The sequence below is a fragment of the Glycine max genome, chromosome 8 (genome assembly GCF_000004515.6).
Source record: "Glycine max cultivar Williams 82 chromosome 8, Glycine_max_v4.0, whole genome shotgun sequence".
Classification (NCBI taxonomy): domain Eukaryota; kingdom Viridiplantae; phylum Streptophyta; class Magnoliopsida; order Fabales; family Fabaceae; genus Glycine; species Glycine max.
Genome location: NC_038244.2, coordinates 9177358 through 9205301, shown reverse-complemented (window position 1 = coordinate 9205301; position 27944 = coordinate 9177358). Strand labels below are relative to the sequence as shown.

General features: G+C 31.5%; 7 protein-coding genes across 11 annotated transcripts; 1 reads left to right on the top strand and 6 right to left on the bottom strand.

Moving 5' to 3' along the window:
* The first annotated feature begins 943 nt into the window (after positions 1–943).
* LOC100526936 (uncharacterized) lies at positions 944–3977 on the top strand. Its single transcript, NM_001249293.2, is given in 6 exon segments — positions 944–1128; positions 1292–1557; positions 3080–3195; positions 3616–3689; positions 3777–3840; positions 3925–3977. Coding segments are annotated over 6 exon segments (648 nt in total). The 5' UTR covers positions 944–1037; the 3' UTR covers positions 3962–3977.
* Positions 3978–6100: 2123 nt separating this feature from the next.
* LOC100792263 (disease resistance protein RFL1) lies at positions 6101–10727 on the bottom strand. 3 transcript variants are annotated; one of them, XM_003532717.4, is made up of 4 exons: positions 10600–10727; positions 10302–10479; positions 7666–7710; positions 6101–6822 (listed from the first exon to the last, which is right to left on the bottom strand). In XM_003532717.4, the coding sequence occupies exons 1-4, from the start codon at positions 10609–10611 to the stop codon at positions 6299–6301; spliced, it is 759 nt and encodes a 252-aa protein (XP_003532765.2). In that variant the 5' UTR covers positions 10612–10727; the 3' UTR covers positions 6101–6298. The 3 variants fall into 3 exon arrangements, with proteins under 3 accessions (XP_003532765.2, XP_014634390.1, XP_040874050.1); XM_014778904.2 differs by having other exon boundaries at positions 7666–7671; XM_041018116.1 differs by lacking the exon at positions 7666–7710.
* A 2082-nt stretch (positions 10728–12809) lies between these two features.
* LOC100816537 (BTB/POZ domain-containing protein EAP3-like) lies at positions 12810–14701 on the bottom strand. Its single transcript, XM_003531219.5, has one exon. It carries the CDS (start codon positions 14439–14441, stop codon positions 13029–13031), a length of 1413 nt encoding a protein of 470 aa, XP_003531267.1. The 5' UTR covers positions 14442–14701; the 3' UTR covers positions 12810–13028.
* Positions 14702–16389: 1688 nt separating this feature from the next.
* LOC121175291 (probable disease resistance protein At5g47260) lies at positions 16390–18013 on the bottom strand. Of its 2 annotated transcripts, none has more exons than XM_041018114.1 (2): positions 17890–18013; positions 16390–17120 (listed from the first exon to the last, which is right to left on the bottom strand). In XM_041018114.1, the coding sequence occupies exons 1-2, from the start codon at positions 17942–17944 to the stop codon at positions 16543–16545; spliced, it is 633 nt and encodes a 210-aa protein (XP_040874048.1). In that variant the 5' UTR covers positions 17945–18013; the 3' UTR covers positions 16390–16542. The 2 variants fall into 2 exon arrangements, with proteins under 2 accessions (XP_040874048.1, XP_040874049.1); XM_041018115.1 differs by having other exon boundaries at positions 16390–17125; positions 17890–17962.
* Positions 18014–18033: 20 nt separating this feature from the next.
* Positions 18034–22555, bottom strand: LOC100816011 (probable glutathione S-transferase). Of its 2 annotated transcripts, none has more exons than XM_026129588.2 (3): positions 21698–22555; positions 19363–19728; positions 18034–18186 (listed from the first exon to the last, which is right to left on the bottom strand). In XM_026129588.2, exons 1-3 carry the CDS (start codon positions 22010–22012, stop codon positions 18142–18144), a joined length of 726 nt encoding a protein of 241 aa, XP_025985373.1. In that variant the 5' UTR covers positions 22013–22555; the 3' UTR covers positions 18034–18141. The 2 variants fall into 2 exon arrangements, with proteins under 2 accessions (XP_025985373.1, XP_025985372.1); XM_026129587.2 differs by lacking the exon at positions 18034–18186 and adding an exon at positions 18680–18984.
* A 127-nt stretch (positions 22556–22682) lies between these two features.
* Positions 22683–24516, bottom strand: LOC100305870 (tau class glutathione S-transferase). Its single transcript, NM_001251030.2, has 2 exons — positions 24125–24516; positions 22683–23219 (listed from the first exon to the last, which is right to left on the bottom strand). Exons 1-2 carry the CDS (start codon positions 24437–24439, stop codon positions 22848–22850), a joined length of 687 nt encoding a protein of 228 aa, NP_001237959.2. The 5' UTR covers positions 24440–24516; the 3' UTR covers positions 22683–22847.
* Positions 24517–25455: 939 nt separating this feature from the next.
* LOC100791741 (probable glutathione S-transferase) lies at positions 25456–26941 on the bottom strand. Its single transcript, NM_001317628.1, has 2 exons — positions 26624–26941; positions 25456–25818 (listed from the first exon to the last, which is right to left on the bottom strand). The coding sequence occupies exons 1-2, from the start codon at positions 26939–26941 to the stop codon at positions 25456–25458; spliced, it is 681 nt and encodes a 226-aa protein (NP_001304557.1).
* Positions 26942–27944: the final 1003 nt, after the last annotated feature.

Genomic DNA, 27944 nt, shown 5'->3' with positions numbered 1-27944 from the left:
CAAGTGTGTGCTCAAAATAAGATGTCAAAACCATTATAGAAAGAATTCCCTCGTTTGAAATTGGGAATTTAAAAGAAAAGAGCATGTGATCCTTGCCATTCAAAAATATATTCAATAAATCTAACCAACCAAATACGTATTCTTGTTTCCCATTCTATTTCCATATCTTGATGGACGGTGACTAATTTTTTCATCGATTCATGTTTTTGCATGTTTAAATTCAGGTTATATTCCCCTAAAAAAATTCAGGTTATATTACTAATACTCGTGTCTTATATTTTTTTTCATCTTTTAACATAATGCATATATATATTTTTTTTAAAATAGTAATCGTAAATATCATTAATAAAGATGAAACTTGGTTATTGTAAATTAATTAAAATATTTAAATAAAATACTTATAAATGAATATGAAATTAGAAAATATAATTAATGTGTTTTTTAAAAAACAAATATTTTAAGATAAATTTAAAATATTTAAAGAGACATATAATATAAATATATTTTTTTAAATTAGAATGGATGACCTGAGTCATGCACCGATAAATATTATTTATAAATATTTTATAAAAAAATTTAAATATATTAATATGTCGTTAAATTTAATTTTGAAAATTATTTATAATTAAAATATAACATTTTAAATAATTAATTTGTTGTTTTACATGATTATATTTGTTAGAATATAATTTTTAAAGTACAAGGAATTGAGTTAATATTTTTTTATTTTTATTGGGAGATAAAATCATTAATTTTAACAAAAAAAAAAAAGAAGGAAGCGGTGAGACGAGGGCGAGTGGCACCTCAGCAGTCAGCTCCTTCCTTTGCACGGAAGCCACGTGAACACACGCTTATACTCTACTTCTACCAAAACGATTAAAATAAATAAATGAAGAAAGAAAGAAAGAAAAATAAAAAAACAAAAATCTACACGCACACACCCAAGCACACCATTTTCGATTCCTTTTCAATTTCCATTACGTCCCCTCTTTCCGCTTTTGAACGTTTTCTCTGTGTGTCTCGCTAGGGCAAAAACCATGAACATCTTCAGGCTCGCCGGTGACATGACCCATCTTTTCAGCATTCTCGTCCTCCTCCTCAAAATCTACGCCACCAAATCATGTTCAGGTCTCTCTCTCGCGGTTCCCCCAAAATTGGGGCTATTTTTTATTCTATTTTTCAAATGTTCATTCTCGAGTGTCACTCCGTCACTCACATTCCTCCGCCAAACAAAATTTCCTATGTTTGATTTCCATCATTTTACCGATTGTTTGGAACTGTTATTTTTCAGGGATTTCTCGCAAGACTCAAGAGCTGTACGCGATTGTGTTCGTGGCACGCTATTTGGATCTGTTCACGGACTTCATATCCGTTTACAACACCTTCATGAAGGTGGTGTTCATTGCAAGCTCCTTAGCCATTTTTTGGTGCATGCGTTTTCATCCCATGGTCAGGAGAAGCTACGATAGGGACCTAGACACTTTTCGCCACTATTTCCTTGTTGGGGCAAGCTTTGCTTTGGCACTCATCTTGCATGAAAAGTTCACTGTTCAAGAGGTCCCTTGCTTTTTAACTCACTCTCCTTTTTGCACCTCTTATTCTCTGCTTTCTAGTTAGCTTGACTTTAGTTTCTAATAATTCATATTTTGAATCTTATCTTATTTTTTTAGAGTTTTGCAAAGTGGTGCGAATTATTGATGAGATCACATTAACTAAAAAGGAAAACAGAAAATAAACTGAACACCGTCAAGTTATATTACAAATTTGCTTCACCAGCAGCCTTGGTCCCTATGGTAATTGTTAATTGTCTTATGACAATGGCAGTAAGGGACAGGGTTCGAGTCCGGTAGAAAAGAGCATACATCAAACATCACTGTTGATATTACAAATTTCCTTCACTTTTGAAATTGAAATGATTATTTTTCTCTTGGAATTGTAAAATGTGATTTGTGCATTCGCAAATTAACCATGCCTTTGATTTGAATGTAATTTTGCACTATAAAAATTGCTTACAGAGATGGTTCACTGGATGCTATATTCTTTTTGAGTGAGGGCCCAACTTGAGTATGGCAAGAGACAGAATACAGCTATCATGTTCCAGTGTTATTGATAATAACATTTTTCTTAGTGATTATATCAATTGATTCTTTGAGGGGATCTGTGACTCATGTTGCCTTTTGTTCCAGAGTGATGCTAAGTGCTAACAGCTAAGGAATGTAGTTCTTCCCTCATATAGAATCTCTATAAATCACCTCATAACTCTATTTTTTATGTCTCTAATTTTGGGAGCCTGTTGTCTTTTATTCCTAGAAACTGGATCATTTCTGCTTCTTTCTAACATAAATTTCAGTAGTTGAATTACTAACAGTTCAGCACTTAGTCGATTGTCATACATTATTGGAATGAAAACTTCCATTTTTTTTACCAAGCTGAACTAAATTTATATTATGGCCTGATGATTTTGTAAGTTTATTAACAATTGGTCGTTATATTATCTAGAAATCCACCTAGTGCTAAATCTATTGTTTGGCTGCTTCTCTTCCTAATTCGCCAAATAAAGTAATTGATTTTTGAATGTTCTTCAGATTTTAGGTGGAAATATAAAAAAAGTTATTTTAAGGACCCATGTGATATCATGCTTGAAAGGATGACCAAGTTTGGTACAATATTTAAGCCACTCTTGGAAAAAAAGATACATTGTTGATACTTGATAGTTTGAACTTTGAAAAATATGATGCATACTTGTCTTATGGCTCCGATACATGATTTACTGGGAAAGACTAAAAGTCATCAAATGGTAAGATGGGCCACTGCTTATTGTGTTATCAAACTTCTGGGGATATCTATTTCCTTATGGAATCTGCGGAATGTGTAACTGGCCTTTCCCGTTATTTTCTGGTTAATATTGCAAAAGTTAAAGCAAATAAATCTCATGGTTTCATATGTTCTTCCTGTCCAAACATACATTGCTTGTCCTTATTGATTGCCAATCTTTGTTTGCATTACATGTTAGCTTTATGATAATTCTGTTACACATTGTAACATCATCAATAGTTGACTTTATGTAAATCTGTTACAGATTTTCTGGGCATTTTCAATATACTTGGAGGCAGTTGCAATATTACCTCAGTTGGTTTTGTTGCAAAGAAGTGGAAATGTGGACAATTTGACTGTGCAATATGTATTCTTTCTTGGGTATGCACACTTCTGTTGAGTTCTCTTTTGAAGATCTGCCTTTATGTTTTGGTTGCTTACTCTATGTTCTTTTTTATGCTGATCATTAGCAGATAGTCCTTTCTGAGTTATTGAGGTATCTTCTAGTGGCAATGGTATACTAATAATATTTGCTATCTTGAAATAGCTAAGAAATTAAACTCCTTGAAAGTGATGTATTATAGATTAGCACCATATGTATATGTTTGCCCAGACTTATCCTGATGTTTATTGGGCTGAATTGGACTTTTCTGCTTATGTATTTCCTACTTTGTCTCCTGTCTTGATGTTTGCACAATTACTTGAGGATTTAGTAAGTTGTACAGATTTTTCAATTTGAACTTGTCTAAGAATGTACTGATTATTATGATAAGAGGTGTGCTGATTATTTTCAAAATGCAGTGCATATCGTGCATTTTACATCCTGAACTGGATATACCGCTATATGACTGAGCCACGTTTTACTAGATGGATAGGTAATAAAGGCTGAAAATAAGAACTACTTTGAAATTATATGTCAACCTTAGCAATATCCTGACTTCTATATTGTTTTACTATTACAGCCTGTGCCTCAGGTGTTGTTCAGACAGCTTTGTATGCAGATTTCTTCTACTATTATTTCATCAGGTAATGTTATTGTCTGTTAAGGTCGATCTTGTTTTTGTTATGCTCATATAACAAATGGGTAATATAAGGAGTTTTGTTTTGCAGCTGGAAGAACAATTCAAAACTGAAGTTGCCTGCCTGAATTATCACGAGGTGTTTAGGAATTTGGACCCGTGTGACCAGTCACTGCTAAATTTACAGAGCGTGGTTTGGATGATGTTAGTTTTGAGAGTGAAGGGACAAGGCTAACTCCTCTCCCTGTTCATGAGGGGGTGAGTTTTTGTTTTTGGGTTCAAGGGTAAACAGTTTTAACGTCTGATGAATATAACCGTCTCGTGGCAATTCAAGAGTAGGTTAAAATGCAAATGTTATGTGATGGTGTTTTGTATATTCACGTCTCCATTGCATATTATTGTATAGTTTGTAGTGTAAGGTATAGCTGATTTTGGTTATGATACGAATGATCCCTATCTTAGGTATGATTAGACTGTAAAATTATACCATTTCTTCTTTTCGCGGAGGTGACTAAATGAAAATTCAGTCGGAATACCATAACTTGATTGCTATTTCCATTTATAATTGTAAATTATGTTAATTGGACATAATGTCTTTTGACCTTCGATGAGAAATTCTTAGGTAGGCAGTAATTGGTTGCAGTAAATTGTGATCTTAACCGAAAATCATTATATTTTCACTTTTTGTTCAAATATTTGGAGGGAATTTTTAATAAATTTGTGATAATAAGAGTTTAAAACATTTATTTGTTGGAAACTTAATGAAATTTCGATAAAAGTTGGGAAAAAATGTTAAAGATAAGATTGGGGTTTGAAGAATGAAAGTTTTGATTTTTTTTATAAAAAGATAATGTTTATTATATATATATATATATATATTGATTAGTAATTTTTTAAGAGGAGGTTTAAAATAATTTAATGGATTTAATTTGTGAAAATTTTAAATCAAATGAGAATTGGACGAAAGAAAATTGATTGTTTCAACTACTAGATGTTAGCTAAAAGGATACTACTTCTACTAATAAAATCCATAATTTATGTGTCAATGGATTTAGTTATGTGGACTTTTTATATGGGTAATTATAAGGTTAAAAACTTAATTTTTTTAAAAATAAATAGATTGTGTTAAATTTAATCCAACTTTTCTACTGGATTCAAACTCAATCTCCTATGGCTATTGTTGTAAGACAATTACCAACTACTTGTACGATTTAGCTAATGTGTATTCTTGTTAAATTGATAGTAATAATTTCAAAATATACTACTTCTACTGGATTGAAACATTAACTATTTTTTTATTATCTGATTTGAACCACTTAACTATGAAGCATTGAAGCTTGTAAGAAGCATATACATAGCAGATTAGCAGCGTTAACCATACTATCCACATGGATCTGACAATAAAAAAAAAATACTAACCACATGGATGAGTTTGAATCGATTCTACAAGTTTGCATGATGATTAGTGAGGATTAAAACATACAATACAATGCATTTTATATGCAATAGTTATACTTACACAAAAGTAACAACACTTACCCAAGAAACGGGGAGATTATAAGAAGGTATATGAAATATTTTTTGCGGTATCCTTGTAAGGAGGGTATAATTGTTGTCCTAATGTGAGAATGATAAATCTGAGACTTATAATCATTAATAGATGATAAAGATTTATAATCACCGGATCACATACAGTGTTATGTGACTTTTAAAAAATCCATATAATTTTTTCTCACCGATAAAAAAAAACTCACGTAATTTGATGGCTTTATGATTATTCATAATAAAAGCTAATGTTATATGTTTAATTTTTTCATTAACCTAAAATAATTCAACCCTTTACTCTATTAGAAATGAGAAGAATAAATTTGGATTATACAATCTTTTTATATATACAATAAATAAGTATTTTTTAATATTTTTTTGAATTAACAATTAAAATCAAGAACCCAAATCAATTAGTTTTAGTTATTCCCTTTTCCACACTTTACAATTAGTTTTAGTTATTCCCTTTTCCACACTTTACATCCCTAGTGGTGGCTAATTTTTTCATCAACTCATTAATATGATAATAGTTGTGTTTGAAATTTGAAATTGAGTCAATATCTTCTTTTAATACTTATTTAATAAAAACTTAATGTGTGAACATTTTGTGATTTATTAAATTTATTGAAATAATTTCAATGAAAAGATAACAAGAAAGACACAATTTATTTTTAAAAACTTAAACCAAACAAACTTCTCAGCATAATAAGAAAACGTCTAAATAAAATCCACAAAATTATTCCATAAATTTAAACTTAAGACATAAACTCCACTCTAAAAAAAAAAGACATAAACTCCACAATTTGGCTACTGACGTCTGCAGAAAATATTATTCTAGTTTTCAGTTTGCTGGACTGGACAACACCAACTCTTGATCCATAAAATTATTCCACAAGTTTCAACTTAAGGTTTCAACAACATTAATAAATTAAACCAGAACTTGACGGCTCCTCGTCCACAGAAAATTCTATTTGGGTTTTCATTTTGTGGGACAACACCTCTTTATTCTCAGTTACTAACAAGATTTTACAACCCTTGTGGTCATTCCCAAAGGGTATTCCAATCTTGGCCAAGTTGATTTGACCGTGAAGATCATGAAGAATGATAAGGATCTTGTCCTCCATTTTAACCCTCTCACACAAACGGGTAGCTCTTTCCTTTAGAGTTTTCTCATGGAGTTGTAGACCCAATGCATTCCCAAGTTCTCCTTGAATTCTTTTTAAATCTGGCTTTTTCATCACGCATGTCTTCACAACCACATTAAACAGCCCGTCCCTCTCAACTCTCCTGGTGACTTTCTCCACTACGTTTTCCTTGTTCGCATTACTCGATCCATACAGTCCAAGTAGACCAATATTTGGTTGTGTGAGAGCCGTCATTATTTCTTTCAAAATTATGGATGTGGATTCAGGGGGCATTAAACTCCCGTGTCGGCTTGAAAAATCTAGTTGGTAGTAAAATATATATAAAAAAACAACTGATCACATAGCAATTATCATAAAAATCATAATTATACTAATTAAAAAGTTACAAAATTATAGCGCTGCAATGAAAGGAAGAGATTCAATTTTTAAAATTTAAATAAATAATTCTACCATAAGAAATCTTTATTATATCTAAATATCATTATTAAAACTTTAAAGGTATAATTGTGCTTCAAATTATATATATATATATATATATATATATATATATATTTTTTTTTTTTTAAGGTGATATTATGAATAAATATTTGTATGTGACTGGGGGAATGAGAGGCAAGTCCATCCTAAAATTAATATTCCATCAAATGCAATGCATAGTCACTCTCAAAGTAAATTCAATTTGACAAGATAAGTCTAATTATATATACATGTAAATGTCATTCTTTTTTTAACAAATGTCATGCAGTTTGTAAACTTAGAAATATAACCTAATATAAGCTAAATGCATCCATACATGTATATATCTATGGACAAAATAAGGATTTAAAAGCAAAAAAACTTCATGTCAAATTTAAAAGAATTGACACTTATTACATAATTTTACTTTCACCAAACTCTTTGTATATATAACAAGAAAAACTCATAATTTTTATACTAATAATTCGTGTACAAGAAGAAGCAACAACAAACAATTATCATGACAAACAAACCATTCTAAAAAAGTAACTTGATCATAATAACAAATATTCAAAATCTATTATAATCCTTAGAATTTTATTGAACTCGAATTTTATATTGACATTCATTCTTTAAGAATCATATACTGAAAGTTTTATATATAAAAAAAAAAGTATTTCACTCACCGCCGCCTGCACGAATAAGCTCATCAATGAGTGACCGGTAGTGCGCTGGAAGTAAAATAGAAAAATAAAAAAAATAAAAAATAAAAAAACTGTTCACATATCAATTAGCATAAAAATCATAATTATACTAATTAAAAATTACAAAATTATAATGCAATGAAAGGAAGAGATTCAATTTTTAAAATCCAAATAAATAATTCTACCATAAGAAATCTTTATTATATATAAATATCATCATTAAAACTTTAAAGTATAATTGTGCTTCAAATTTTGTTAAAACAAAATTTAATTGTTAATTTACGATATAATAAAATAGTATTCGTATTGTTATTAAAAATTATATATGTATATATTTTTTTAAGGTGATATTATGAATAAATATTTATATGTGATTTGGGGGGAGAAGAGACAAGTTCATCCTAAAGTTAATATTTTGTCAAAGGCAATACATAGTCACGCTCAAAATAAATCCAATTTTGCAAGGTAAATCCAATTATATGTACATATACATGTAAATGTCATGTAATTCATAAACTTAGAAACAGAACCTAATATAAGCCAAATGCATCCATACGTGTATTTATCCACCAACAACATAAAGATTTAAAAGCAAAAGACTTCATGTTAAATTTAAGAGAATTGACACACGCTACACGATTTTCATTTCATCAAATTCTTTATATATATAACAAGAAAACTCATAATTCATTTGCTAATAATTAATGTACAAGAAACAACAGCAACTAATTGTCATGACAACTAAACCATGCTAAATAGGGTAACTTAGTCGTAATAAGACATATTCAAAATCTACTATAATTTCTATATTTTTTTATCTCAAATTTTATATCATAATACTAAATTCATTTTTCAAGAATCATGCCATGAAATTTTTTAAAAGATAAGTGTTTCACTTATCTTTTTAAATTTTTTGTTCTCTTGGTCATACATCTTCTTTATCAATTATGTCAAAAGAATTTTTTGACTTTTTTTTCTCCGTCCCTACGCAACCTACTAATACCAAGAGAAACAATTTATCTATGTGATTCTAAAAGAAAGAATTTTCTGCCCATATATAACAATTGTAAGTAATTTGAAATTTGTTTAATCGATCTTTTTTATCTATTATTTTTAATTATAATCCTATTTAACCAATCCAATATATTATTGTATACTAACATCTTTTCAAAATAACAATAACAATCTAATATTTTAAAATAATTTAATCTATCTTTTCTCTTACTAAAAGATATATTTAGATATCTTTATCTAAATAATTATTGAATTATTTTTAGGATGTCGCAATATCAATTAGGATTTTAAAGAATTTTAAAAGACTTTTTTTTTGTAAAAAATATTGAGATATTCAATCAAGATTTTTAAATAACAAAAAAAGAGTATGGTGGTATTCAATCAAGATTAATAAAAAATTTTAAGAAATTCAATAAAAGTTGTTGGTATTCAATTAAGATTTTTTACAACTTAAAAAAAGCCTTCTAGTATTAATAAATATACAAATTTCAATGAATTTTTTTAAGATGAATTTCATGAGACTTTTAATGTTAAAATACACATTAAGCAATGATCAACTTATCTTGGAACATGTGATATGAGATATTTTTTTTCAATTCTTTGAATTTGGGAAACATCTTTAATTATACATATATAGTTTTAATGAACGTGATAAATTATTATATAAATAAGGTTTGAAATAATTGTTAGACATGATTTTGTTTGATGGGATTGTTATTGTGATAATGATTACAAATATTCATACTATTGACAAATAGTATGATATATAATTTCTATACAATTAATATGATTAATGATTTAAGGAGAATGAATTGATTTTGCTTGGAAATATGTTAGGAGAAATTAATTTGTTATATATCAGGTTGAAGATTCTTTATATAAGATAAGTTTTATTTAAAATGTTAGCGAAGTATAATTCATGTATTTATCAACAATAATTGTTTTTAAAATTTTTACAAAATTCTTTAAAATCTTAAAAATTCATAATATTTGTTCAAATATTATAAATTCATTAAAATATAAACTACAAAATCCTAATCATAAAAATCTTAAAAAGTTATTATATTTTTATAAAATCTTTTAAAATTTTCAAGATTTTTTTTTATATACCAAAATAATCTTTTAAAATTCCAATCTAATACATTTTATTTTCTGTATCTAAATATCATTATTAAAACTTTAAACGTATAATTGTGATTCATATTTTGTTAAAAAAATAATTTTTAATTTATGATATAACCAAATAGTATTCCTATTATTATTATTATTATTATTATTATTATTATTATTATTATTATTATTATTATTAAAAGTTATACATGTAAATATTTTTTTAAGGTGACATTCTGAATAAATTTTTATATGTGATTTGGGAAAAGTAGAGACAAGTTCACCCTAAAATTAATATTCAGTAAGTGGAACGTCTCCAAATTTATTATAAAAATTGTAAATATTTATTCTATGCGACTGAAGTTGTGGAAAAAGAGATAAAAAGAAAAGAAAAATAATAAATATATATGATAAATGATGTAATAATAAAAAAAAAGATAATAGATGAAAATGAAATAAAAGAAAATAAAGTATATGTTTGTAGGTATCCTTACATTCGCTTAGGTTCTTCTGTAACCTGCTGGTTCTGCAGCGGCTGGTCTCCAACAGCATCGTCGAGCTCCTCCTTGCAACGGCTCCTCCTGCTATGGTTCTGCTATGGTTCCTCCTGTTCCTTGCATGGCTGGTCTCCATTAGCATCGTGGAGCCCCCCTGTTCCTTGCATGGCTCCTCCTTTTGCAACACAAATTAGACATTAGACAAGTGTGTATCAAAGCAAAGAAGGAAATGAATAAAAATGATAAGAGAGAAAAAGAAGTAGGAGAGATCCAAATCCATTAGTTAGTTAACTACCGGCGGGTTCATTATGAATATTTGAAGAAAAATATCGACGAGATGGATATATATTAAGCAGTCAGGCAATGAAATTGTGTCTGCAACGCCGTTGAAACTTTCAACCCAACCTTCGTTGACTTTGTGAAGCTTCCTGGCAAGGATAACATACGAATGTTTGCCCAATTTTAATCAAGATTTTTAAATAATAATAAAAATCTTATGATATTCAATTAACATTATTAAGATTTTTTAAGAAATTCAATAAAGATAGTTGATTTTCAATTAAGATTTTTTTACAATTTTAAAAAAAAGTATTATGGTGTTTCTTTTACAAATTATTTTCTAATAAGAGTTCATTTTGAAACATATTAGGGAGGAGGTTTGTTTTGGTAAACATTTTGTCAGCACGATTAACGAATCCGTCTACGTGATAGCATGCAGTACATTTCGCTATTGCTATTGGGGAAACAGGAACACTGGCAACATGTAGTGCATTTCGTCATTGTTGTTGATGAAACAGGAACACGTGGCATGCACTGACAGCTTTTTCAGTGTATTTCACCAATACGAATGGCGAAATACTTTCATTATTACGGAAAGTTAAGTGAACTTATAAACTTTAAACGGTGATAACTTTTGATATAAATATTTGTTTGAGACTCATAATATATCAAAATGTTGGAAATTGAAGGAGGAATTCCGTGACAAATTCCCGAAGGGGATTAGGTCAACTGATTTAGGACTTAAGTGTCAAGCGTGAGGTGATGTATTAGAAAAAACTCAAATCCCACATCTGATAGAGATAAAACCAAGATAAATTATATACGTGAATGACAACTTTCACCCCTTAAACTAATTTTTGAAATCCAGTTAGACACAAATCCACATTCTAAGAATAAGATCTCACTCTCACTCCAAACTTTAACGAGCTTGGATGCTAATGAGAACCTCCTATTTTGACTTGATACACAGTCATCTCTGCTCACGCTTCTAGAGTGAATCCTGCATAAATATACCTAGGCAAGTTCACAAAAAGTCAATCACCTGCCTTACAACAAACTAAACAAGCAAGGCCATCACTCGTTACCAAATATACATGGAATCCAAACAAAGCCACAAATTGTCCTTATAAAGTTAACAATATTTTCTCTCAATTAGAAATTACAGTTTTTCTCCCGGGAATCATGACAGTTTTTCTCTGAACGGGTCAAAACAAGAAAATTTTTCAGAATGACCCCAAATCTAGAATTTAAGCATTAATTGGGCCTTTCTACATCAAATTCAACTGTGAAGAACCACAGGTCACCACATAAGATAACACAAAGCAGCCGAAAATTGGAAGGATCTCAAGCATGTCATACAGAGTAGGATACATTTATATGGCAGCCAAAATCTCCATAAAGTTAATAACTTGAAAAACAAATCGTGAAAAATAATTAGTCGATTCAGATATGAGGGCACAATTAATTAGCATTTCAATAAAAAAAGACAAGGTAGATGAATAATAAGGTATAAATCTATCAAACATCTATTGATTTTATTACTCAATGACAGTTTTGATCATACTATTTTATGCCAACCCAGTTATCTTCAATTCTTCTCAATTATTTGATTGATGTTATGTTCTACATTAAGTCCTTTCAAGTTACTAACTGGACACGCATAATGATTTGATGATTTACTTGGTTAATTAGTTGCTCTAGGCATCTAAGAGCCCATAAAAATTATAATGTCGTGATAACTTGATCATATCAGTAAACAATGGCTTGTGACAGAAAACAAAAAAAAAAAGATATATGATCACAAATAAGCAATCAGCAAATGGGGCAGTGGTAATGAAATAATGGGGCTGAAAACTATTCCCAATGCAAATATCCCACCTTAAAATAGGACAGTAAATTCTTTGTAAAATATAAAATGTAGTAATTACAGATTTGAATTATAACATCCAACGTTAGGAATGGCGATCAACAAATATATACAAATTACTAGAAATTATATGTGATGGAAGCTTACCAGAAGTTGGAAATCCTGGAAACTAAAGTAGTAAGTGGAACTCCAAACTTCATAATCAGCCATTAAACCAATGAATAAAGGGGGAATTCACAACTGAAACAAACTACGTTGATCTGAGGCTTCCATCACGGAATAAAACTAAAGTACCAAAGTCGAAGGAAGAATAGGAAAGCGTGCAAAGAAGAAGAGGAGCTCTTTCTAGAAGAAATGGATTTAACAAAAGTATAATATATTAAGATGACATACATAGTTAACAAAATGCAGCAAATACTGCCCCATGTTTTGAAGGCAAAGAAAGTTCAGTGAGGCATTTGTCTATACACTAGTATCAAAGTTGCATGAAGTCATGGTTTATTCATCGCTTATAAAAAAAAATTACATTTTATTCGTGTAATGCTGAAATCCTAGCTAACTAAAAATTTGGCTCACTGTCACAAAACAGAAATTGCTCCTGCAGAATGAGAACTCTCCCACACTTCAATACCCTCAACATCTTCCCTACTAACAAACAACCTATCCCCACCACCTTCAATCTTCTTTATAACCCCTCTCTCTGAATCCTCCCTCTTATCCACAAAATTCCTCCTAAAAAACCCTTCAGCATTTCCCTCACTATTTTCCTTTTGTTCCGCCCTTGACCAAACCTCCAATGCTCCTTCTCTAGCCACAAACACTTGCCCCCTATAACAATGCACCACACTATTCCTCACTTCACCACAACTCACCAAACTAGGGTTCTTCTCTTTCATATAAACCCAAGGATCGTCCTTCAAAAACCGCATATCCGCCATAGCCAAATCCCCGGACTTAGAACACAGCTTGAACAGCAACAACCCTTCCACGTCCGCCTCCACGTCAGCAAACGAATCCCCAAACCTGCTGCTCCGTCCCGAACCACCAGGCTCGTTTGTCTCCCAGACCACGTCCCCGGATCTCGGGTCCCACAACCGGACGTAGCCGGAGTAACCGAACGCGCCGCCGGTGACCGCGCTTCCGACGAGAACTCCGGTCGCCGGAATCCACGTCAGCTTTCGGGGAACCATGTTCTTCGCCTGGTTCCCTGATTGCCGAGCGAACTGATTCGCGATCAGAAGCTTCTCCTTATCGACTTCGATTATGCAATTCTCTCTGTGCGGACAATCGAACGAAGCGAAAACGGAGTTTGAGGAGCTTGTTATGGCGTTGACGCTGGCTTTGAAGATTCGAGGATCGAGCGGATCGGTCCAGTGGACGGATCCAACGTGGCGGCTGCCGGAGAAGTTGTAGAAGTGGAGGCCGGTGTCGGATTTGGACCCGACGGCGGCGATCTCGGGCCAGACTCTGCAGATGGAGTCAATTTCGTCGAGGTGCGTGCGGACGGTGGCGGCGTGGGTGAGGATGGGATCGTAGCAGGAGATTTGGCCGCCGTGGGCGATCCAGACGCCGCCGGAGGGGGAGGCGACGAAAGAGGAGGGGAGGCCCTCCGAGGCGGGGCGGAGGGAAGCGGAGAGGGCCGCGTCGATGCCAGAGAAGGGGGGAGGGGCAGCGGCCGCCCGGAGGTGGGAGTCGATGCCGTAGAAGAGGGCCTCGTCGGCGAGCTCGTGCTTGGAGAAGCGGCGCGCGGCGGAGGGAAGGTGGGAGGTGCGGAGGAGGGAGAGGAGGACGGAGAAGATCTCCGGGTCGCGGTCGATGAAGACGGGGCTCGGGTCGGCGGATCGGCGGTTCGAGAGCGCGAAGAGGAGCGAGTCCGGGCCGCCAGAACGGAGCGTGGAGAACGTCGTCTCGAAGAGCTTTCCGCCCACGTTTAGTTTGATGCGGTCGCTCGAAGAAGGATTGGATTCCGCTGAAGTGCTTTCTTCCTCCATAGTAGAACAACAAGATTAAGAACTAGAACAAGAGATTGAGGTTAGGCTTTTCTTTTGTTTTTCAACTCTTCTGTCTAGCAATAACAATAATTTCGAGTATTTTGTTTTTTTGTATTGGGTTTGCAAGTTGTCATATTGGGACGACACTTGGTTTCTGGGGGGTGGATAAGTGAATTGGTGCGTCCTGTTTAATATAAGTTTACATTGACATGCGTGTGACGGCTTGATGGAGAGAGAAAAAAGGGTGAGGAGAAACAAATATTCTTAGCTGTAACTATGACTTGAGCTAATTTTTATAATAAAAATATATTGAAATATCTTTAAAAATATTTATTTAATAATTATTTTTAGCTTAAATAATAAGAATTGATATTTTTATTATTTATGACTTGGAGATATGAAAATGATAGATTAAAAGAAAAAAAGATCAAGAATTATCACTTATCTTTTTTATCTTAATCTTTTATTTCTGTTATCTTTTATTTTTTTTATCTTATCCTTTTTTATTTTTATCATCTTTTAATTTTAATCTTTTATTTTTTATCTTTATCTTATCTAATATATTTTTTTATTTGTTATTTTAAAAGAAAAGTTTAAAATGAAAAAGAGAAAATCAAACCTAATACAATTGAGTCAAAGTCACACAAATCAAACCTAATGCGGACTGCGGACAACCCGCGAACTCCAGGAGCCAAACCCATATAGTCCATGGATTAAGCGGGCGGACCCAAAAATATGACATAACCCTAAACAGTTTAAAAAAATTTATCCGTAACCCACGCGGACTGTCCTACGGGCCAGTCCATAGACCTGGATTCATTTACCCACTCCTACTTGGTTATGTTTTGACAAGAGGAATGAAAACACAAATCTAGAAAATGATAAGAATAATAGTAAAAAAGGATTATTTTTTTATACGGTAGTTAATTGAATAATTTATTTTTAACGAATATCTTCTCTTTTTAAGGGAACAAATATCTTCTATGCGTTAATTATTTGGTATTAATTTGTTTAAGTAATTTTGAGAAACCTTCACTCATAAAAAAGGTTCACCTATTTTAATTAGATTTTAAGATGCGGTAAATTTTGATGTAATTTCTCATTATATATCTAGTGAGTGTTATATATATATATATATATAATGCATACGATGTACTTTCCAATTTAGGAAATTTTACATCACATAAGTCATCCACAATTCTTAATTTGTATATTTGGTAAATATTTACAGAAAATTGTGTCTCATCATCTCATGTCATATATGCCATGCATTCATAATTCTAATTAGTGTTTAATTGACAGGGAAGATGGAAGGGCGTGTTAGATTATCCTGTCTCACCAGGATGCGGATGAAAACATACAAGATTATTTATCGGGTTTGTGGGAGAATGTTTTTTGAAGCTTTTTTTAGACAGAATTTGTCAAGACAAATAATTAGTCTCAGACAGGACAGAGATTTGCTCAAGACCAAGTATGAGCAACTCAAGTCCCTGCAGAACTTCAATAATGAGAGCAAAACCACTAAAACCTTGAAGCTTCTTAATTTGCCTGAGTATGCCTTTTTAACACTAGCCTTTTTGGTAAGTAATTTTTAATATTTTTTATATATACAATAAATAAGTAATTTTTAATATTTTTTCTTGAATTGACAATAAAAATCAAGAATCCAAATCAATTGTTTTTATTTATTCCCTTTCCCATACTTTACATTCCTAGTGAATTGTTTTTATTTATTTCCTTTCCCATACTTTACATCCCTAGTGGGTGGTGGCTAATTTTTTTTTTTATCAACTCATATATATGATATTAGTTGTGTTTAAAGTTTGAAATTGAGTGAATATCTTTCTTTAATACTTATTTTATAAAAACTTAACGTGTGGACATTTTCTGATTTATTAAATTTATTGAAATCATTTCAATGAAAAGATAACAAGAAAGACACAATTTATTTTTGAAAACTTAATCAAACAACCTTCTCAACATAATAATAAGAAAACGTCTAAATAAAATCCACAAAATTATTCCACAAGTTTTAACTTAAAATATAAACTCCACAATCTCGTTAGTGGCGTCTGCAGAAAATATTATTCTAGTTTTTAGTTCACTGGACAGGACACCACCACCTTTTGATCCATACAATTACTCCACGAGTTTGAACTTGATGGCTCCTCGTTAGACCAGAACTTGACGGCTCCTCGTCCACAGCAAATTCTATTTGGGTTTTCATTTTGTGGGACAACACCTCTTTATTCTTAGCTACTAACAAGATTTTACAACCCTTGTGGTCATTCCCAAAGGGTATTCCAATCTTGGCCAAGTTGATTTGAGCTTGAAGATCATGAAGGATGATAAGGATGTTGTCCTCCATCTTAATCCTCTCACACAAACGGGTAGCTCTTTCCACTAGAGTTTTCTGATGGAGTTGTAGACCCAATGCGTTCCCAAGTTCTCCTTGAATTTTTTTCAAATCTGACTTTTTCATCACGCATGTCTTCACAACCACATTAAACAATCCGTCCCTCTCAACTCTTCTGGTGACTTTCTCCACTGCATTTTCCGTGTTCGCATTACTCGATCCATACATCCCAAGTATGCCAATATTTGGTTGTCTCAAAGCCGTCATTATATCATTCAAAATTATGGTTGTGGATTCAGGGGGCATGATACTCCCGTGACGGCCTGAACTGAAATCTAGTTAGTAGTAAAATATATATAAAAAAACAACTGATCACAGAGCAATTATCATTGGTATCCTATTATTATTAAAAATGATATATGTATATATTTTTTTAAGGTGATACTATAAATAAATATTTGTATGTTATTTGGGGAAAGGGAAGCAAGTCCACCCTAACATTAATATTCCGTTCCTAGGACAGGATATTTTTTTCACTCCTCAAGTTTATTAGGAAAATTGTAAACATTATTTATTCTATACCAATAATTGAGGTCGTGGAATGAGAAATGAAAAGAAAAAAGAAACAATAATTAATGTGATAAAAAATAAATAAAAAATAGAAGAAAATGAAATAAAAGAAAATAACTGTCTTTTATTGTCATTCGAATCTCAAGGGCGCCTTTCTCCGCGACCAAAGATGGATCTATACGGAGAAAATAGTTGTCTTTGATTTTGTAAGCATAAGAAAATAGATAAAAAAAAATATATTATTATTAATTTATTTATATATATTTTATTTTTAAGTAATTATTTATAAATTTTATTGTTTACTAGATATGAATGGAATGGGGTATTCTTTCAAATCCCAGAGTTTATTAGGAAAATTATAAACATTTATTCTATAAGAAGAATTGAGGTTGTGGAAAGAGAAATGAAAAGAAAAGAAAAATAATAAATATATATAATAAATGATGTAAAAAAAAAATAAAGAAGAAAATAGATGAAAATGAAATAAAAGAAAATAAAGTACGTGTTTGTAGGTATCCTTACCCGAGCCAGCATTAGCGCCGCATTCCTCCTCCTTTTGCAAACACAAATTAGACATTAGAGAAGTGTGTTATGTGTATGAAAACAAAAAAGGAAATGAATAAAAATGATAAAATCCACTGGTTAGCTAGTTACCCACGGGTTCATCATCTTCATCATCTATTATATGAGGCAGGCAATGAAATTGTGTTTTCTGGCAGCTGCTATTTGATCGATCAGTTTTGTTTGCTTGCTTCTCTCCCTTCCTTGCTCCTTTTACGTTTTTATAATGCAACGCCGTTGACTCTTGAAGCTTAATTCCTGGCAAGGATAACATATGAATGTCATTTGCCCAATTTTAAAATCGGACCCCATGCCAGCTCAATTACTTCCACAGTTGATAATCCAATTGACAGATGGATTGAAAAGCAAACAAGCTAATATATTTACGTTCTTTAAAAAAAGGCAAAATATTCACGTTAAAGGCAGGCAAAATATCAGACACAGAGCAAGTAGGCATAGAGAGTCCAATTTGAACCCAACTTGATCCAACGTGAACTTAATCAGAAACAAAACCAAAATCTCTGCGACAGTGTGACCAACCATGGTTGTATCTAAGCCCAAATTGAAAAACCCATTTAGTTACCACAATTCCACTGCATTTCAATAAAAACGTAAATTTATGAGTACAAACTTTTCCGCCAATGAGGAAAGTAAAAAACACAAGCACACCAGAACTCAAGATCAGTCAGAGTTATAAGGTTGATTTGATGATAAAAGAGAAGAGAGTTTAATTCTTACCACTAACAAAATATTAACAATTAAGGATTAACATTTATTGATCCAACAAAAGAATCCAAGACCAGCAACTAACGAGGTCTGGTTCTGGATAGACCTATAGAATCAGCAAATAACCAATTATACAAGTCCTGAGGAGAAACATCAAAAAGCAAAAGAAGCAGTAACATGGACCCCTTTCTTTGCTAAACCATCAGCTACAAAGTTTCCTTCCCTCAAAGTATGCTGGAAGGATAAGCACCAATCTTTATCCATGAATGACCGAATGGTGGTCACCAAAGCTGCTCGGGGATGAGTGATATAAACACCAGTTGAAATAAGCTGTAAGGCCATGGAAGAGTCTGATTCACAAATCAAATTTCGAATGCCCCTGGTCCACGCAATGTCGGGTTGTAATGTACTAATTTTGCAGACTTATTTATATAATACCTTTTTTATTTTATAATATTACTTATTAATTATACATAACAGAACAAATAAAATTTATAATCTTGGGACTGTCGGGTTGTAATGTACCATATATATAGTAGTGATACATCCAGAGGTGGTCTGTAATAGCCAAAAAACCCAACAGACAAACTTAGCCAGTATGATTCCCTCCTATTCGTATTCTATTAAGCCAATCCAATATCTGGGCCTATCACATGTACGTGGACCATATAAGAAACATATAGAGGAAGGAATAGATCTAAATTAAACCTTGAACCAGCCCAGAGAAGTTGAAGAAAGTGCCTTTCTGCGACTGCTGTAGTAAACAAGCATCTTGTCTCTTGGGGGCAAGTTGTCCTTGATCACAGGGTGGCTGAGAAAATTGGTCATCCATGCAGTGATGGCTGGAAATTTCAATGGTTCTATTATCAGCATCGATCCAACTTCCTCCCAAACAGGAATCCAGTAAGAGATCCATCCTAGTGCAATGTCAAGGTACCCAATATTGTCCCCTCCAAAAAATTTCTTCCCCTTAATCTCTTCTTCTATTTTCTCCATTAGTTCTCTGCCTACTTTCACAGCGTTTTGTTGGTCATCCCCGCTGGTACACATAGCAATCCATGCTGCATCTATAAGCTGTTATATACACACAAGGCAGCCATTGAAAAATAAGTTAATAGTAATACATACATGGATGACATTGAAAAATAAGTTATTGACTAGAGTTTTACTTATGTATATCCCAAAAGAAGTAGAAAAATAACCCTCTCTCAATGCTTTCGTTATCCCAATTAGACATTTTTAATTAATATGCTTTTTTCTCCATTTTTAGATTCACATTTCTCTCATTACTCCTGCAACTATGTACCATTTCAAACTTTCATCTTTTTATATTTATTTTTGTGTACTTAATTTTCTGAATTGTCTACCCCTATAAATTTATCTTTTATCTATATTCTTAAATTGAGTTTCAATTTTTTTTAATAATTATTAATAGTTAAAAATAACTTTATATTATTATTTAATATATTTATTTGTTATTAACTTTAATTATAATATAATTTATAAATTAGAAATAATTATGTATGAAAAATTTTAATTATAGAAAAATAAGTATTTATCTAATGTAAAGTACTAGTTTTTAATAATTATTAAACTAAAAATACCGTTGATGGGACTTTAAAAAATAAAAAAGAATGGGGCCATGGGAGTATCTATAACTTATAAATTAGCTTTATAAAAGTTAGTTAGTTTCAATAATATGATAATTTTTTATTCACAATAATATGAGAATTTGCTATTGTCTCTACTGTTTTTTTGGATATATTGGATTACGATTTTAAAAGATTGTTTTAGCGTAAAAAAAAATTGTGAGTTTTAAAAGATTTTGTAAGAATTTAATAATTTTTAATTTTTTTTAAAAGACTTTTATGATTAGGATTTTGTAATTCAGATTTTAATGATATGAATTCATAAGATTTCAAATAATATTATGAATTTTTAAGATTTTAAAGAACTTCATGAATTTAAAAAAAAAACATTCAAAATTATTGATAAAAAATCCATGAATTTTCCTCATGTACTACTTCAAATAAAACTCATCGTATACAAAAGAATCTTAAATTTGTTACATAACAAATCAATTTTTCCAAGCATATTTACAAATACAATAAGTTCATTTTTCTTTAATCATCAATTGTATTAATTTTATAAAAACTATATACTAGCCATGTCTAGCAATAGCATGAATACTTGACATCATTCCCACAATAACGATTTCACTAGAAAAATATGTCCAACAATTATTTCAAATCACATTTATATATTTATCCATTTATATATTATTCCCACATTTATATATATTTATCCACTTATATATGCTCAACTCCTTAGGTTCACTAAAATTATATATTTTTCATGTTGATATATATCCATGTTCATTTATATGTAAGAAGATAATTAAGATATCTCAATTGCAAATTCAAAGAATTGAGAAGATCTTTCATATCACACATTCTAAGAAATGTTATCATTGGTCCATAGAATAAAAAATTATAAATGTCTATCACTTTTAACCAAAAAAAAAAAGGAATTATGTATGATGGAAAAGAAAAGCATGTTGATTGGCAAGAAAATAAAAAAATAAATAAAATCTCACAAAATCTGAAAAGTTTTGATGAGATTGTTTGTTGTATATTTTCTATTAAAAAATCTCATAAAATTCATCATAAAAAAGAATTTATCAAAATTTGATACTTTTAAATAATAAAATACTTTTTTTTAAAGTAAAAAATTTAATTGAATATCAATAAATTTTATTAAATTTCTTAAAAAATCATAATAGTTTTAACTAAATATTACAAGACTTACTTTTATTATTTAAAAATCTTGATTTGAATACCTCACTACTTTCTTAAAAAAATATTTTAATTTTTTTTTAAATCCTAAATAAATACACTCTAGTAAAAAAAATTAAACAAGAATTGGCCAATAAAAACTATGCAATAAGCTGAATGTATTTAGGTCCCCAATTGGAAACTACAAGTTTGCTTTTAATGCCGAAAATAAAAAACTAAAAATAGTTGAAGGGAACTTGGTAAATTACCTTTTGCTCCGCCGAATAAGCCCAAAATCGAGCAAGTGCCCTTTGATAGGGATCTTGAGGCAAGAGTGGACACTGCTTCCATGTTTCATCTACGTATTCAACGATGACAAATGACTCAGCGATGGGTTTCTGGGCATGGACAAGAACCGGGACCTTCTTGTGAACCGGGTTCAACTCCAGAAGGAGATTGCTCTTCTTGAAGATATCTTGTTCTATGTACTCATACTCTACACCCTTCAGTTTCAAGGCCCATTCAACCCTTTTCCCAAATGGACTCGCAAAAAAGCTCAACAGCTTCACTTCCTCGCTTCCCATCTTCCTCACTTCATAGTTGCTTCCTTTCTTACTTTTGCCTCTCTTTTAATAGTGTGTTGGTGGGTTCTTCTCGTAATTTATGCAAATTATCAGTGCAATTAATTTGGTTGCATCGTGTGGAGACAAGTTTGACCCAAATGGACTTCGTTTCCAAATTGGCTTCCACCTCTGACTCAAAATAAAATACCCTCATACTCTTGTGCAGTTGATTCAAAGGAAGTTAAGGTCTTCTTATTTTTAAGTTAGCATGTGAATTTCACTTAATTAGAACCACGGTTGCATCGTTTTACTGTTTCTTGACTTTTGGGGGACAACTGAGGCTGATTAATTCGACTTTTGCTTGTCTTTTTTTTTTTTTATTGTCATAACATGATTGTGAATTTTGTTAATGATTAATTTTTGTTAGATGACTTTTAGTGAGTTTTCTTTTCTAATTTTGTCTTTTTGTCTGAATATAACCAATGTTTATATTTCAATCTGATAGGATGTGGGGGTTTTAGGTACATTCTGCGGTATTTGTTTACACCTCTCTCTCTCTCTCTCTGTGTAATTTCTTCAATTATTTACCTCATCAAAAATGTTATATAGGATTTGTTGGCATGTGCTGTAAGATGGATCACTTAGGCAATGCAAGAAAGGTATTAGATAAAATGCCCAGATAAAACGTTGCTTCGTCGAATGCAATGATTTCAGGCTTATCTCAGAGTTCAAATCCTTAATCGTTGATGAAAAATATCACAAAAGTTAAAATAAATTCATAATTTGTTAAAGACATCTATGTGACAAAAGGGAAACTTTACTAAATTTGAGTCCACACACACATGGAGGAACAAATCTAATCCTTGACCAAGTTACGAAAGACGGAAGGCAAGTTGTTCTTGCGATTGTGGTAGTAAACAAGCATCTTATCTCTTGGGGGCAAGCTGTCCTTGATCACAGGGTGGCTGAGAAAATTGGTCATCCATGCAAAGGTGGCTGGAAATTTCAATGGGTCTATTATCTGCATTGATCCAACTTCCTCCCAAACAGGAACCAAGTAAGCAATCCATCCAATTGCAATATCAAGGTACCCAATATTGTCTCCTCCAAAAAAATTCTTTCCCTTAATCTCTTCTTCTATTTTCTCCATCATTTCTTTGGCTTCTTTCATAGCCTCTTCTTGTTCATCGCCGCTGGTAGACATTGCTACCCATCCAGCCTTCCCAAGCTATTATATATAAATATATAGAGCAAGAATTAATTGGAAAATAAGTTGTTGAAAGTGTGGTTTTGTATATCTCCCAAAAAAAAATGGTACAAAATAAGTCTATTTTTTAATCAAACATTACATTGCAGTTGCACATTGTGATTGTACATGCTTGAAATTTGAACTTCACCCGAATTTCGTTGGTATTTTTTCGGATCATCAATGATTATTCGTCAATGACAGGTACATGGTCTTATGGTTTTGTGAAATGATCATTTGACACAGCAAGGAGTATATATATCTGTGGGGGGGAGATTATGTGCGATATGATGAAAAATAATAGGGTTAACCATCTTTTTAATTCCTAAATTTTTTATGATTTTTGTTTTTAGTTTTCTATTCATTTTTCATGTTCTTACTTTTAGGATTTTTAAGGAATTAAAATAGAGAACAGAAAAAAGGTTAAAAAACCAAAAATATGAACTATATAAAATTTAAAGGACTAAAAATAAATTAAAAAAATTCAAAGACTAAAAATAAAATTTTAGAAAATTTAAGAACTAAAAAATTAATAAACCGAAAATAAAATAAAAAGATTATCATTAAATCATCATCCTGCCTCACAATAATTGTTATTTGAAAGCATCATAATTCCTTATTTGTGAGGTAATATTTAGAGCTGGTCTGTTTTAGTTATAAAAGTTGGAAATTGATATAGATAATCAACATGATAGAAACACATAAAACAACACTATTTTATTCAGAAAGGAAAGAAACATCCTCATTCTCAGTGTCCATCTAACCATATTTAAATTGTAAAAAATGGTGCAATATCTTTTTAACAGACTTCCCATCGTCAAGTGGAATTTCAAAGTTGGTTTAACAAACAAAAGTAAAAAAAAAAAAAAGGAATTTGATGAAAATACCTTTTGTTCAACACAGGTTGCCCAAAATCGAGCAAGTGCTCTTTGATAAGGATTGTGAGGTAACAATGGATACTTCTTCCATGTTTCATCAATGTATTCAAGGATGATGAATGACTCAGCGATGGGTTTCTGGGCATGAACAAGAACCGGAACCTTCTTGTGAACCGGATTCAACTCCAGAAGGAGATTGCTCTTGTTAAAGATATCTTCTTCAATGTACTCGTACTCCACACCCTTTAGTTTCAAAGCCCACTCAACCCTTTTACCAAATGGACTCACCCAAAAGTTCAACAGCTTCACATCTTCGCTTCCCATCTTCTTCTTTCAGGGCTTCACTTCCTTCTCTCGATGCGTTTCTTTTTCTAAATTTATGTGTTGGTTTGTTACTTTGTTTGGTTATTTTCGTAATTTACGCAAATGATGAATGTGTCGGCTGGTTCTTTTTTATATCAAAAGTGGCATTAGGGTGGAATTTTTAATAATTTGGATGTTAACTTTCCAACAACTTTTTTTTTCTCAAAATAAAAGGAAACAAATTGTTTTTTATTTCACAAAAAAATTGTTTTTTATAAAAAAATTAATTACACATTTTACAACTTAGTTCATATTTTTTTTTTATATAATTTGTCACCTAACTATTTTACTTATATATTTTATGACCTTGATTTTCATAATTTTGCATATTTTATCTTTTGGATTAAAATTTACATTTTTTTAAAGTTTGGATTAAACTTAAGTTTACAAACTGATGCGTTTGCAAACCTATCTCAAATTTAAAAAGTGATACGAGCATATTTTTTTAGCACACTCCTTTAAACATGTTTTGTTAGAAGTATATTTTTTAGCATATTCCTTTAAATATTTTTTTTAATTAGTTAAAATTTATTAAAAATAAAAAGTATCACTAAATATTGATAATAGTAAATAATTGGCATTTTTTGTATCTTTGATTGGCATTAACTTAGGCAACTTTTCTGTCCATTCAACTTTTTTTTCAAATTATTAATTCAAATGTTGAAACTTTATATATATATATATATATATATATATATATATTCAATAACACAGTCCTTTTTTTAATACTGAGAGATATGTACGGGAATGACGAAACCAAAATGTAAGGTAGATCTTTCATGGTTCTCTGAAATCCTCTCATAAGGCTTATATATAATTTATTTAACAGCAGAGATGATTAACAACCCAAGATAAACGTATATAATCTGCATTAATACAGTTGAGTCAATCCCTATATCTTGGAATATAATTGACTCTAATAGGTTTTTCCCTCTGCCTATAACATATTGAATTAGACATAGAGGAAAAAACATGAATCAACGACGAAGAGTAGAAGAAAACTCATTTTTGCGACGGTGGGAATAAACGAGCATCTTGTCTCTTGGGGGCAAGCAATCCTTGATGATAGGGTGGCTGAGAAAATTGGTGTTCCATGCAGAGATGGCACAATGTTTCAATGGGTCAACTATTTGCATTGACCCAACTTCCTCCCAAATGGGAAGCCAGTAAGGGATCCATCCAAATGCAAGGTCAAGGTACCCAATATTGTCCCCTCCAAAGAATTTCTTCCCCTTAATAATCTCTTCTTCTATTTTATCCATTACTTCTTTGGCTTCCTTCACACTCTTTTCTTGTTCATCGCCACTGCTACACATTGCAACATATGATGTCTTCACAAGCTGTTACATATTCATAAAACAGGCGTGGAAAATGAGTTATCAAATTTATATATAGACCATGTGTATGTATATATTACCGTAAAAGCTAGAGGGAGGGGTTTTCTTTCTTTCTTTTTTTTGGCTTACTTCATGTTGCACGTTGGAATATAAAATTTTAAAAATCTAAACTATATATTAAACCATTACCTGATTTTGTTGGTTAATGGAAGCTAGTTTTGTTTTTAAGTCATTGTAAGTTTTTTTTTTTTTTGGTTCGATTAATGGTAGTTGTGTAAATCTAAATAATATGCACATGGAAAAAACTGAAAGCTCATCTCAGTTGTGGCCTTTTATGTTGCTTGGTACATGACCAAATTTGATTGACAGTAAAATCATTGTCGTGTACCTAACAATAAGGAAAAATTCTTCGTTGTTGGGCCCAATTTCTATGTTGGTCAATGTGGGTTTCCAAAGAGTCAATTTAAAGCCCAAACATTTTAATTATTTGCCTCTTCTTTTTATCGGTGGTCTGTTATTTTGCATTCATTGAGAAGAAATTCTTATACGTATTAAGAGGGAAAAGGGAATTTTACTTTCTCGGCACTCAACGAGGAGTAAGGTGCATACGATATGAAGGAAATTAAAATATATATTATTTAAATAAATATAATTAAAAAATAAACAAGGAAAATTTTCTTTGATATGAATTTATTCTTAATTCATTACGAGGGACTGAAGGTGAGTGGGCAATTATCTCCTCTCTATAAGAAATTTACACCTAAAAAATGAACCGAATGAACAAGAGAAAGAGAGTGTGACAAATTACCTTATCAGCAACGGTACCCCAAAACCGAGCAAGAGCTCGTTGATAAGGATGTTGAGGCAACAGTGGATGCTGCTTCCATGTTTGGTCGATGTATTCAACGATGATGAGTGACTCAGCGATTGGTTTCTGGTGATGAACAAGAACCGGAACCTTTTTGTGAACCGGGTTCAGTTCCAGAAGGAGATTGCTTTTGTTGAAGATATCTTCTTCTACATACTCGAATTCAACACCCTTTAGCTTCAGAGCCCATTCAACTCTGTGACCAACTGGACTCAACAAAAAACTCAATAGTTTCACATCATTCTTACTTCCCATCATCTCTATGTTTCCTCATTTTTATTTTCTTCTATTTATTCTTAGGTTATGTGTGCTGGTTTTCGACTTTTCTTAATTCTCTCAGACGACAATTTTGACTAACTAGCATTAAGAAGATATTACAAAAATATATACCAATATTCTTATTACCTTTTTCCTTGCTTTATTTTTCTTTTTAGACGGAAAAGATAATAAACGATGAGGTGTCTATCTTATTATTTACTATTGTAATTGGAATATTACTATTTGTGTTGATTTTATAAACACTGGAGTACTGATTGTATGGTCATATATAATATGTTTTTAAATATTGGTAATCTAATATTTATGACTTTTTTAAGTATGAATATTATTAAAAATGTTTTAGATGATATTTCTATATCTATATTTTACTATATTTTTTTTTATTTTTCATCCTATTTTTATTTTTCAGGTTAATTTGCCAATTTCCAATTTATTTGTTTTTCTTTTTCCGGTTTTGGCAATGCCAAACTGTCGTTAAAAAGGATGTGTTAGGATTAGGAAATTGCTAATTGCCTAGGATTTTTAACCTACATTACCAATCTAAGACAACTGGCCCTACCTATTTTTTGACTAGTCTAATGGTGGAACAAGCCATAACAAGTAGACCCATTTTACCACCTTTTAGTTTAGATTGTTGTTAGGTGTACCCAGCATTATTGCTGGTGCACCTAGCAACACTCTTTAGTTTAAGCGCCAGAAATTTAGAAAAATAAAATATTGCTTCCGCGATGAATTTGGGCTTAGTGGGGTTAGAGAGTAGGTGGCGAAAAAGAACAACTTAAAATTTGGGCTAATCTTTTTCTTTCATATCAGCAACTGTCCGCAGAAAAAAAAAAATAGTTATACGTCGTCTTGGTCTCCAAAATCCAACTAAAAGAATAGTTATATATGTCTTGGATAATCCCTAACGTTAACGTTAATTGGCATTCAAGATTAATTCGTCACATAGTTCTGCTTAAAGTCAAATAATGCAAGTGATAAA